Genomic DNA, 13577 nt, shown 5'->3' with positions numbered 1-13577 from the left:
GCCCATTGCTTCTTGTCCTGTCACACGGGACAACTGAAAAGAGTCTGGCCCCATCTCCTTGACACCCTCCCTTCAGGTACTTATACACATTGATAAGATCCCCCCTCAGTCTTCTCTTCCCCAGGCTGAAGAGGCCCAGCTCTCACAGCCGTTCCTCATAGGGCAGATGCTCCAGCCCTCCAATCATCTTCATAGCCCTACGCTGGACTCTCTCCAGGAGCTCCATGTGTGTCTTGTCCTGGGGAGCCCAGAACTGGACATGCCATGTGGTTCATGCTTCTTCCTCTTAAGTATTACTAACTGCTTAGGTACTCAGGCCCTCTACATGTCTTCCTCTCTGGCCTGACACTTTCCTAGGCACCTCAGCTGAGGTGTTCATATTTGAAGCACATTTTTCTGAGAAGACAGACATGTATACCTGCTGCCTAAGATGTAGGGTGCACCTGCTGTAGTGTAGATTTAGAGGAAACCACCCAAAAAGCCCCCAAATTTACTTACAGTAAGACTAAAATTAGCTAGACCAATTTCTATCCTTGATGTTACAAGAATTTTCCTGGAAAACAGGAGAAACTCAGCATGAGAAGACTTTAGCCTGTAACTGTAGTGTGATTCAGCCATTAAATGTTAGAATGTCCTGAATGTTAATGCTGTCTAGCTGCCTTGCTGAAGGTACCACTACAAATGTTGGGACTATTCATGGAATCAGAAGGAGATTCAGTCTAGACAATTTAAGTGCAAGAGAGAGTAGATTCAACTTCCTGGGGTGCTTCTCCGCAGCAATCCAGAATTAATTCAAAAATACTTTGGGCAGTTCTTGTTTGAGGAGAAGACCTCAAAAGTAGCACATATTTCACACATGAATCTGCTGCATCTGCATCAGGTGCCCTTCTTCATTTCCAGCAGCTGATGAGGCAAAAAATTCATTCTCATCACTGACCTGCACCAAGGAAAGACAGGGTTATATGACACAGTAAGACTGAAAAAGCGGAATCTGTATTGCCTAACTGTACAAAAGGTTAAGTTGAGAGCTTACTGGTTCTGGACATTTCTGCCTAGATCCAGTTAAAAAAATGAAATACATAAGTGCTAGCTGAGGAAAAGAATTTCAAAATAAGTGACTGTGAGTATTATCTGAGAAATGGATTAAAGCAGTATCTTTATGGTTCTTATTTCTCAGGCACTGAAAGTAAAGATAATCACAGAATCACAAAATGGTTCAGGTTAGAAAGAGCCTCTGGAGATCATCTAGTCCAACCACCCTGCTTAAGCAGGGTCACCTAGAGCATCTTAGACAGGGTTCTGTCCAGGTGGATTTTGAATATCTCCAGAGAAGGAGACTCCACTACCTCTCTGGGCAACCTGTGCCAGGGCTCCGTCACTATCACGGTGAAGAAATTCCCCCTCACGTTCAGGCGGAACTTCCTGTGCTTCAATTTCTGCCCATTGCCTCTTGTCCTGTGACACGGGACAACTGAAAAGACTCTGGCCCCATCCCCTTGACATCCTCCCTTAAGGTATTTGTAGATATTGATAAGATCCCCTCTCAGTCTTCTCTTCCCCAGGCTGAAGAGGCCCAGCTCTCACAGCCATTCCTCAGAAGGGAGATGCTCCAGCCTTCCAATCATCTTCGTAGCCCTACACTGGACTCTCTCCAGGAGCTCCATGTGTGTCTTGTCCTGGGGAGCCCGGAACTGGACTGAGTCCTCCAGATGTGCCTCACCAGGGCAGAGTAGAGTGAGAGGATCGTCGCCCTTGATCTGCTGGCAACAATCTTTCTAATGCACCTCAGGATACCATTGGCTTTCTTGGCCACAAGGGCACATTGCTGGCTCATGATCAATCTGTCATCCACCAGCACTCCCAGGTCCTTCTCTGCACAGCTGCTCTCCACAAGTACAACCCCCCAGCCTATACTGGTGCATGGGGTTATTTCTTCCTAAATGCAGGACCCTGCACTTGCCCTTGTTGAACCTCAGGAGGTTCCTCTCTGCCCAACTCTCCACCCTGTCCAGGTCTCTCTGAATGGCAGCACAGCCCTCAGGTGTGTCAGCCACTCCTCCCAGCTCGGTATCATCAGCAAACTTGCTGAGGAGGCACTCAGTCCCCTCATCCAGGTCATTGATGAAAAAGTTGAACAAGACTGGACCCAGTACTGAGCCCTGGGGAACTCCACTAGCCACAGGCCTCTGCACTGCTGCTGATGACCCTCTGAGCTGTGTCTTTCAGCCAGTTCTCAGTCCACCTCACTGTCTGGTCATCTAACCCACACTTCCTGAGCTTACCTGTATGTCATGGAAGACACTGTCGAAATTCTTGTTGAAGTCAAGCTAGAGGTGCCATCCAGAATGAGCTGTTCTATCACCTTTCCAGGGATGGAGGTGAGGCTGATAGGCCTAGAGTTGCCTGGGTCCTGCTTGTGGTTTTTGAAGATTGGAGTGACACTGGCTCCCTTCTAATCCTCAGGCACCTCTCCAGTTCTCCATGACTTTTCAAAGATGCTGGAGAGCAGCCTGGCAACAACATCCGCCAGCTCCCTCAGTACCCGTGGATGCATCCCATCTGGGCCCATGGATTTGTGGATGTCAAGCTTGCCCAGAAGATCTCTAATCAACCAAAGGAAAGTCTTCTTTTCTCCAGATTTTCTTCTTTGTCTCCAGGGTCAGGGATTCCTGAGGGCAGCCCTTAGCAGTGAAGACTGAAGCACAGAAGGCATTCAGTAGTTCTGCCTTCTCTGTATCCCTTGTCACCAGGGCCCCCGCCCCATTCAGGAGTGGGCCCATGTTTTCCCTCATCTTCCTTTTGCTACTGATACATTTGAAGAATACAGAACACAATGATAGAGTAGGGCAGAGGTTTAGAAAACAAAGCTTAGATCCTTATAAGTTTTGCCTTTTAGATCTGTTTAGATTCAACTTTCTTTCAAAGTGCTTAAAAACGGTGAATTGGGACCCTATCTAAAATGATAGTCAGTGATGTCTGACCCTCAGGTAGGAAACCAAAAGAAACCATGATCTACTTACTCTGTGATCTATATTCTTCTCTCATCTGTGAGAAAATTTAGAAATGGCTCTTTAGGGCTGAGACTGTATTTCAAGAAAAACACATCAAAGTACAATTGAAGTAAAGGACGCTACTGTTTTTGCAAGATGGCTTGATCATGTATGTTTCTAAAGACAACTCGGCAATTGTAAACATTGTTATAATGAATCTCTGCGTATCTCTCGTAATAATATAACATTTCTGAGGATTTAGCAATCTTGTCTCTCTGCTGGCAGTATGACTTTTTTTTTTTTTTCTATAGGAGATGACACCTATGAAATCCACATTTGAGATTCATAATTGCCTGACTTCTTATGCTCTCACTGTATTTTATTTTCTCAATATTGACTCAGTGATTTTGGAGCTGGTATTTAGTAAGTGAAACATATGGTGATTCTTTAAGGGAGTCCAGCCTTCATGTCCAATGGCTTCTTCATAATACAAAGGCCTTCTTCATAGTGCAAAATAGTACTGCTGACTGTACTTTTGAATCCAAATGTCACAAGAAAGTATTTATGTGACTATAGCCCATGAAGAAATGTTCACAAAAATCTCAGGAACAACTCTTCTTATGAAAACAACAATGATTTATGAGTGGGAAATCATGCACATGTTTATGAAGTAAAACATAAGGCAGGTGATCTCTCCCAAGAGTTTGTCAAACATCGGAAGATTAACATTCCTTGGCTAATGCGGGGATTGATAGGAGAGTGTAGTACCACAGGGTGACCCAATACCTCGTGCTTCTTTTTCGTACACAGAAAATAAAGGCGTTTTTTCTTTCTCATCCTATTAAAACACTAAGGAGGAGGTTCTAAGAAAAGGAAAGTTCTACTTTATCCGTTTATTTCATTTTAACCCAATATGTCAGAAAATCTGTCTCACTCTAGGAGGACAGTATTATATCCAGAATTTATTTCTGGCTATTGCCCACTTGTACTTTGAAAAGGAGAATAAAAATTCACAGGTGTAGTAAAATTGTCCTTTTCCACAAACCATTTAAATAATTAAAACATTTGAGGGCTTTTCTATTTCATATTCTGCTCCTTTTATATTGTAGGAAAAGCAAAACCAGAGATTTTAGACTGATAGCTCTATCAATTAAATTGAAATTATTTTAACATATAGTTTAATTAAGATAATAAATGTTAATAATCTTCTCAGTATATGGTCATACAAAGAAAAAATGATCTTTCTCTTACTAAGTGTTGAAGCTCTTGTACTGAGTTTTTTCTCACAGTCCATTGTTAAAAATTCATGTCATAAAATAATATTTATCTATGTAAATAAACATTGGATTTATTTAAACAAGTATGAATATCTTCAGGCAAAGAAAAAATATTTCATATTTCTTTTCATAAAGATATTCCAGTGAATGGATCTTAATATTAACAAATAGAACTCTAACTCATATCACAACCATTTTAAAACTGATTTTGCTATGGCTTCTATCTCAGTCTACTCATTAAATGAAAGGGAATTTTTTAGTGAACTATTCATAATGACTAAAATTTAGTACGTTTTCCAGAATATCAGGGCTTTAAGATGACAATACTGAAATGAGCATAGGTTTTCTTCCTTTCCTCAAAAAGCATCTCTTGAGATGGAACAAAGGCAGAGGCACAGAATTACAGGAGGCAATTAGCAGTACCTAACACTAATTACATATATTCTGTAATTTGAAAAAACAGATTTTTGTCCTCTGTTCTGGCCTAAATTATAGCATGACCTTTATCTAGGTGAGGGTTTTAGTGGTTCTGAAGCAGTCTGAGGCTGTCTAACAGGGCATTGAAATGCTTAAAAGCAAATCTACGTGCTAAAGCCCTTAATATCAAAGGTACTGTGAACATGAAGTCATTCAAGCACTTGAACACCTCTAAAAAATATATGCTTAAACTCATGTTTACTCATGTAAACGCATGCATCATGAGATATAAAATGGAGGCTTATTAGCTGATATATGTTAAGCTGCTTTTAAAGTTTAAAAATTGATAATGCAAGCACTGCTGTACTTGCTGTTCTTTACTAACCACATCTCTCTATGCATTAATCAGTCTCTTCCTGAGACGTCCCTCCTTGCAACAACAGAAAAGTTCCTTCAAGAGGAAGAGAAGCACACCAAAGAATTTGAAGAACATTTAAATTCACACATTGAAGAACTGAAAAGACATTCTGAAAATACTCTAAGAAAATATGCCAGGTTAAAGCAAAACAGACATATTTAAGCCAGCTAGACTTTTTTGGACAATTAAGAAAATAAAACCAAGTAATCACCTAGGAGTTTCTTAGAACAAAAATCTATGACTAGCTTCTTAATTTATTTCGGCACATAGCAAATAATGTGTATTTTTTAACATCAAGGCTTTAATAAGGTAATTGTTCTCTATGGCTTTTGGTAAATTGTAACTTGGTATAATACAAACTATTGCACTCTAGACATATACAGGTTGTTTTTGCATAGTTAAATTGTGTGCAGCAGAGACTTTGTTGCAGTGCCATGAATTAAGTAAGATACTTTCAATTCTGTGATGTACAGAGGGCTAATAAGTGGAATTATTCCCTTGAAAATATAATCAGTCAAGAGAAATTCTCTAGATTGCAGAGCAAGAACAATAGGGGCCTCTAGCCATGCCCTAGCTCCTGGCATAAATAGCTTATGTGTGCTCTGGTTGTACTTGGCAATAGAAATAGCCCTTGGGACACTTGAAATGAGTAAGTTTTAGAGGTTTTTCTTTCTTATACTTTAAGCCATGCAGGTCTATGGGAGGAACATGTATAGACAAAGCACAAACATATTTTGAAGCCACTCAGACCTTAGACTTCACCTGTGACAGAGTCCGATCTTAGTTGCTTTACAAGCTTTACACTAATACTGAAGTACTTAAATCCTGTCTTCAAAAGCACCTGTTTTGATACTGATGTTTCTGCCTTTATGCTGGCTTGTTGTTTAACTGCATTGAACAGGAAAAGAAAAAAAAAAAAAAAAAAAAAAAAAACTTCAGACAACTGGTGATCAATCTTATGTAAGGGCCTAGAATTTTTTATATTTTTCTGCAACACAGGAAAACATTATAAAACAGCAAAGTTAGTTCAACTCTGTATGCTGAATAACTGCTTACTGTAGAGATTCCTTTTATTTGCAATTCATATTGAATTCTATTGCTGTGTAAGTGAAACAGTCAGAAATTACAGGCAGCGCTGATTAACCACCAATTTCAGTGAAAGAGATTCTGAAGAACTGCTTTTCAGCATACACTGTTGCCAGCTTCCTGGAAAAATCTGGATAAAAATAATAGCAGACTGTAAAACAACCCAGTCTGTGAGTAAAAGAACTATCAATAATATTCAAGACCAAAGCAAAAATATAAATTATTTTTGGAAGCTATGTTTCCATGATGACAAAATACACTACATCACACTTACACAAAATACCAAGATTTTAAATACCAGTTTGTCTCTGTTTGCAATAAAAACGAGTAAAGAAAAGGAGGACATCAAGGAACCTTCTACAGGAAAATTCAGAGAAATTAGAAATTACTAGACTCAGCTGGAGAAACTAAGACTGAATAAAAAGAGGATGAAAGGACAGCTGAACAAACTAAATATATATGCATCCCCAATTTAAGAGGAGATGCATCTGGGAGTTTTAAGAGATCTAATGAAGAAATTTAGGAACCTCTGGAAATACTGCTAAATTTTAAGTTGGGAAAGATCTTTAGAAGCAAAAAGACAACAAAACATTGTCTTTCAGAAGGGCAAAAGAAGAAATAGAATATTAGCCAATTAGCCAGATTCATTTGCCACTAAAAGATTTAAATATGCAACAAGTCAATACGGCAAACACGGAAATGTATGTGCCTGCCTCCCGTTAATTACCTGAGGATCTCTCTCATGATTACAGGTATGTGTGATCAAGCAGCATGAATAAATGCAATTATCAAAAAATGAATAAGAGCTTTTAAAAAATTTAACACTTAGCCAAGCTATTAACTTTCTCTAAAGAAATAGCAGAGTCAGTTCCAGCCTAGCTTATGTGTAATATCATACAATAAACTCCACTTGAAAACCACTGAAACCTGCATAGTCCATGTATCTGAACAACCTGCGTCGGTACCATTATTTGCTGCTTGCAGCATTTTATATCAAACGTGTCCTGGGTTGGTCTATTCCTAAGTGCAAATCAGTGTGCGGGTGTTGCATGCTCACCTGAAAGGCCACGTTTCTCTTCCCCAGCTGGACCGGCAACAGTTTCTCATCTAGCAATCACCTCATTTAATCAAGAGCCCGTTGCTGGCAGAGCCTAGTCAGAGTCAACACACGGATTCTGAATGGTGCCATCTGCATAGCATAGAATAAAAGATCCACTGATTTTTGAGGCAGGCTGTCAAGCCTACTTGTTCCACATGCCTTTGAGTAAAGATCAGCCTGTTTTGAGTGGATGACAAGTTCATAACTTACAACATTTCTGAAAGAAAAAAGATGATACTGGGATTCACGTAGTCTCAGGAATAAAGTACTAGGCAGGTGCATGTTGTAATAATTCAAATTAATGAAATCCTTCAACCATATTAAAGGTAGAAACCCTGCATGGCTGAACTAAATGAGAAGTTTGTGAAGGAAAAAGTATTGCGCTGGTGCTATGATGCCACTAGGTTTGTATGACTTGTGTCACATTCCCTGTTACTTGGAAAACTTTTTAGTAAATGATGGACAGCAGAAATAATTGAGAAATGATATAGATTATGAGCAAGGATTGGACATACTTATATTGTATGGATACTTATATTGTCAAGAAAAGAATATTCAGAAGAGTCCAAGGCTATAAATACCTGTAACAATAAAAGTTATAAAGTGAATTATTAATCATACATTCAATTGGCAGGGCAAGGTGCAATGTTCTGGAACTAAGCATTAGTAAAAACATAAAGAAAACTTCTATTCCACCGTATGAGTAGATGGGCAATGGAAAATTCGTGTGAATTATTGAACTTCTTTTATGATTTTCAAAGCTTTCCCCAAAAGCATTTTTGGCTCCCAAATTGAAAGGTTTGTTTTAAACAAAAAGAACAACAGTTCACAGGTTGCCACCAGCTATTTGCTGAGGCAAAAACAGAGGTCACATGTACGCAGTTACCAGCATGTTTCATCAAGATATAATTTTGAAATAGTTGGTGGTAAAGGAGCTGCCAGACCACTGCTATCCAGATCACTTCCCCAGACTTACTGTGATGGAGCTGTCAGTGAAAGGGCAGTACGTGAACGGGAGCGTTTAAAGCGGGCTCACGCGAAAGGTGGGCGCTGTGCGCTTCTCCCGACCGTCCCGTAATCTCTTCCCTTTCGCGCAGGGGACACATTCCCTTGGGGGAACGCAAGCCTGGAAGAGTGTCACGGGGACTGGGCGCACGCTAAACGATGCAGAGAGGGATGCAAACAGTGGCAGCAAAACCATGCCGAATCAACCTAAAACAGGATAGACATGAAAAATCACAGGCCTGGCTTCCTTGCTTTTCTGGAGGGTAGGCGTCAACAACAGTTTTAGCTTATCCAAAAGTTAATATCCGCTATACTCAGGTGCACTACAGAGAGCCTAAATCCCCAGCCTTGTTGTTCTGGTTTGATGGAAGTATAACCGTCTAAATGATTGGTTTAATGATAGTATAAATAACGCACAGAATCAAGCCCACTGCCATTTAATCACTTAAAACTGAACTAAATAACACCAGCGGGAAAGGCAAGTCATGAACAGTCTAAAGAGTTGAGCCTCAGGTGATCTATTTACATCCGTGGTAGGTCATACCAGTCACTGAAGTTTTGTTTGTACAGAGAGCTCCAGTAGAGCCAAACTCCACCCAGAAGTCAAATCGTGCTGCTTTCTGCCCGTGATTTCCTCAGAGATCAAACGGCTGGTTGGAGCCGGAGCACATTGGGTGAAGGTGCTTAGCCTGTATCACACAGATCATGGGACTGCAACGTTCCCGTCTGGCTGTACAATCTGCAATAGCCAATTATGCAATTCACTGTCGGGTTTTTTTATTAATTCACACTAGATTTCATGTCAGCTGTCTTGTGCTATGAGGTCTTTTCTACTCAGACACAGCAGCCTCTGCTTAGAAAATGCTTGGTTAAAGATTGTTCACAGCAGAGCTTGTTTGAATACCCAATAAGGGCACTGTGTATTGGTTTTTCTCGCTCTAAGATTCAGATCTCAAAGTTACACATTATATCTAAGGCTACTACTTAATCACTTGAACACCCTCAAGGCTATAAATAGGCTATAATTTGATGTTGAATCTAAACTTCACCTAATGTATTGAGCAAAGCCCCCTTGACCTTGCCCTCCACTCACACAAACTGATTGGTTTGTCCCTCTAATCTACTCTTAGCCAGAACAAGACAGATTTCTCAAAAACAGATGTTTGTCCAGATATATTAGGGCGGTATAATTCTTTTGTGGGCAAAGAACAGTTCTAAACCATCCGGTCACTGATTTCCCTGTGACAGAATTTGAATTTACCTGGCTTGACTTAAATCCTCCTACAATCCAAGACGGAAATCCTACCGAAGGCCTGCGTCTCCTGCATCCTGTGTAAGTACCATAACGAGATTATGAATTTTTCTTTTTTGGTTGACAATTTTCCCCTGTGTACAAATAAAGGTGGTAAAGAGAAGATAGCATCAACTGAACAACTGAATCTACAGTTACAATGAAACCAGCCTAAATACAGATGATAGGACTTCACGTTCCTGGTGCAGTATGTACGTAAACTAGATTTACGGCCCAATAGTTCCCTGATACGAAAATTCTCCATGATGCAGGTCCAAAACACAGAATTAAAGAGCAGACTCCAGCTCAGATCTTCCAAAACAAGACAAGGGAACACTCAAAGCTGGATACATTTTATCCAAGCACCTAGCATAGTTATTCTAAAAAAACAAAAAGGGTGCATTGCATCTCCCATATGTAGTTAAAAGTGCTATTTTCCAAAAATCAGTATTTCAGTAAGTAAACATGTTTGCATGGAAACAAGTTTGATTGAAAAAGACTGATAGTGAGTTTTTCTAACATCCGAAATTATGTATAGCTCTATATATGTAGTATCACTGGCTTATACATTTGGGGGGAATAGGGACCATTTGTAAGAGATGGTCACTCACCCACTGTAAGAATACTTGATACAATTCCTCTATTTTCTCAGCACTTCCAAGACATTTATAAAATCTCCATTCAAACCTTGATCTTTAACTGTTTGACTCGGATTTGATTTATGCTTTGAAAAGTTGGTCTTAATAAATTGCTTCTGTAACTTGATCTATCAGATGGCAACGGCAGGTTTATAATGACTTCACCAGATAACAAGCACTCCTGGAAACTGTATCATAAGACACCACTGAAGAAGTATCTCAGCATGAGTCTTCTGGTAAAAACACTTGTAATAAATTATTCACTTTTGCCCACAAGCTACTGTATGCTGGAAAACAGTTTGAAACCCTATTTCTAAAACACTTTTGAAGTTAACTGACACTTGGAGTAATACATACAGTTGAAAAACACAGACAGTTATACTTTAAGCTGAGAAGTTCAGAATAATTGACATTTGGGCAACAGCCATTAATTTAGTTCCTGATTATTTCCCATTGATTTTTGATAGTTTCTGTCTACAGTGGCTTCCTACTATTTTTCCAAATGTGTTCTCACATCTGACGCTAACAAAAGGGAACGTGGCAGAAAACATCAGAATCCAACATCACAGTTTACTACAGAAACCTGTATTTTCTTTCTTCTTTTATTTTAGAGATTCAAACCGTGAAATTAATTCTATCTTCTGCATAATGAACGATTCAGAACGGTTAACACTTTTCTTCTCAGATTAGTTCTCGTAGAATTGCACATTTCAGTCTCTTTAGCTACAGGCTTGTATTAACAAACACTTGGCTCCAAACAGACGATCACAGTGACCTGAAGAACATGTAGATGACAAGAGATAAATGAAGGGCAAAAGAAGAAGAAATGAAACACCTAATTAGCAATGTAGTCTTAAACATCATCTAGCCTAACTGACCTTTTACTTATTTAGCTGTAATTAGCCTCTTAATTACTTTTAGGTGTCACCAATTGGACTTTTGGAGAATAGGGAAAAAAAAAAAAAGCTGCGTAATGGCTGACCAGGCTGAAGGATTGCAAACATAGAGGGCTACTGCTTACGATGACCCCCCCCCCCCCAAAAAAAAAAAAAAAAAAAAAAGCCTTACAGATGGAATGGACTGAAACAATCCTATTCCTCAGTGATGGAAAAGTCACAGGGACTTTGACAGAAAGAGTATCACAGAATAAGAAGGGGTAGGAAGGAAACTTTTTGCTTCTCTTCCAGATGCTCAAGAAACTGAACACACTACAACAAGCGTTTTTAAACTATACTTAAAGTTGTTCACTTCTTCAGGCACAAATCCTATTCAAACTGAACACCTTTTGTCACAAAAAAAGACAAACCGCCACATCTCAGTTGCGGCCATCCTTAACCAAGGAGAAAAAAATAGGACAAAAAACCCTGTTCCTTGGGAGAGCAAACAACGGGAAGCGAGCAGACCAAACAGCTACCTCGACAGAGGCAGCGTTTTAGATCTCTCCACTTCATGAAAGCAGCTTGCACAGCAAAAGCATAGAAATTTTTTAGTAGTAGTATGTAGCTTGGGGAGTGGAGCTCCACTTCAGAGTTCTAGCGGGTCACTCAGCGGGTAAACGCTCTTCTAAAAACATCACGATAACCATCTTGTCTGGGCAGTTTCTTGTGCATACAGTCCAAGTGCGTTGCAGGGTGGGGACAAAAAAAATTAACAATTTATCCCAGGTCTTTTACTTAGTTTTTAACACATTTTTTAGCATATTTCAAAAACATCCAAGATCATGAGGTCAGTTTAATTCTAGGCAGTACCAACAGCAGTGGTGGCACAGCAAGTATCTCAGCTGTGGCCGTCCCAGCATAACTGGGTGCACATCTCATTCTGAAGCAACCTGTCGATAGCTGCACATACAACCATCTCACTTTGAATTAAGACTTTGCCCTAAGGCATATGTTCCCAAGGAACTGCATTTGCTTGCCTATATATATATATATATATGTATTTTGCAAAACAACTTTAGTTAAAAATAGCACTTCACACAGGAACAGTGCCCAAGGTTAATGCAGAAAGCAAGCACATAAGAATAGTCCCACTGACTTCACTGGGACTATGCATGTGCTAAAAGACAAGCACATGAAGTGACAATTAGAGACTCACTGACTTTCTATACAGAAATATTTCCTGCTACATATCTGTGCATTTTAACATCATAGTCTTTCTCATTTGGCCTGTATTTAAGCAGTGATAGAGTTCTCAAATTCCCTCTCAAAAGTCTTCTGAAGCTTAATGGTTACTCAGTGCCTTAAAATACTTGGATGAAAAACAACTAGAGAAGAATACAAGATTACTGAAGGGTTTTATCAAAATTTAGAGTTTGATTTCCTAGAATAAAATGGCTAAGGTGCACTTCCAGTTCTCTGCAACAGAACAGCAGATCACTTAAAGAGATTACAGACCTAAGCAATATTAATGCCACATTTCCTTCCTTTATGAAAAGAAAAATCAAGCAGCCATACTCAAAACCACTTTTTTATTGCTGCTCTACAGATTTAAATTTTAAACATTCATATAAACAACTATTTGTATTTATGTAATTTGTTATTAGCTACTTTACCATAAACTGGTGGAACCTTCCTTTCCGGCTTTTGTAAAATTCCTCCTGTTGGATCGTAAAGAATTCACTTTGAATGTTCACATTTCACAGCGAAAAGAAATTCTTTTCAAGTGAACTATATAGTTTTTAATGAAAAAAATATTATACGATGTAGGCTTTCACAAGTCACATTTTTCACAAAATAAGAGGAAGATTCCAAGTAAGACTTATCTCCTTTATTCAAAAAATAAATATATCCTTTCTGAGTCAAAGCATTTCATATGACATTAAGTACAAAGAAGAAATATACTTCTTTGGAAGTTCTGAAATAGACATACAAGAGCTCATGGGAGCAACATTATCTATAACAGCGATAATAGCTGAAAGCCGATTTTTACAAATTTATGGCAGAACAGAATTTCCTTTTACAATATAGAACTTCAAACAGATTTCAGAAAAACACCATTTAAAAGTCTGAAAGGCACATGAACTGGACCATAAAACGTACTGGCACATTCACTAATACGTTTTATGTTACATTCCTAAAGAGAAATTGTAGAACCCTAAACAAGGGAAAGACTGAAGATAACAGCAAGTTCCTTTGTAATGTATTAAAAGAGTGGCAGAGAGTTTCTTTTGGCTCTTGATAAAGTATTAATACCCCAAAGTTAGAGACTCTGACAAGCTGCATCATTCAGTTGTATTTGGACGTGTTGCTACATAAACAAATACAACAATGAGAACTACTACAACAGCCAGTGTGGGAAGCACCACGGTGGTGATTTGTTGCCGGGCCTCTTGCATTGCCTGTTTTCTCTCCTTTTTA

General features: G+C 39.1%; 1 protein-coding gene across 1 annotated transcript in view; it reads left to right on the top strand.

Moving 5' to 3' along the window:
• Positions 1–5264, top strand: part of DEUP1 (deuterosome assembly protein 1) — a 47135-nt gene extending 41871 nt beyond the window's left edge. Inside the window, exon 13 of the mRNA XM_062577915.1 lies at positions 5094–5264. Within this exon, the coding sequence (XP_062433899.1) occupies positions 5094–5264 (171 nt within the window). The remainder of the gene's footprint in view (positions 1–5093) is intronic.
• The last annotated feature ends 8313 nt before the right edge of the window (positions 5265–13577 follow it).

Source organism: Rhea pennata, chromosome 1 (genome assembly GCF_028389875.1).
Source record: "Rhea pennata isolate bPtePen1 chromosome 1, bPtePen1.pri, whole genome shotgun sequence".
NCBI lineage: Eukaryota > Metazoa > Chordata > Aves > Rheiformes > Rheidae > Rhea > Rhea pennata.
Note: the sequence above shows the minus strand (reverse complement) of the source record. Positions and strands in the feature narration are given on the sequence as shown.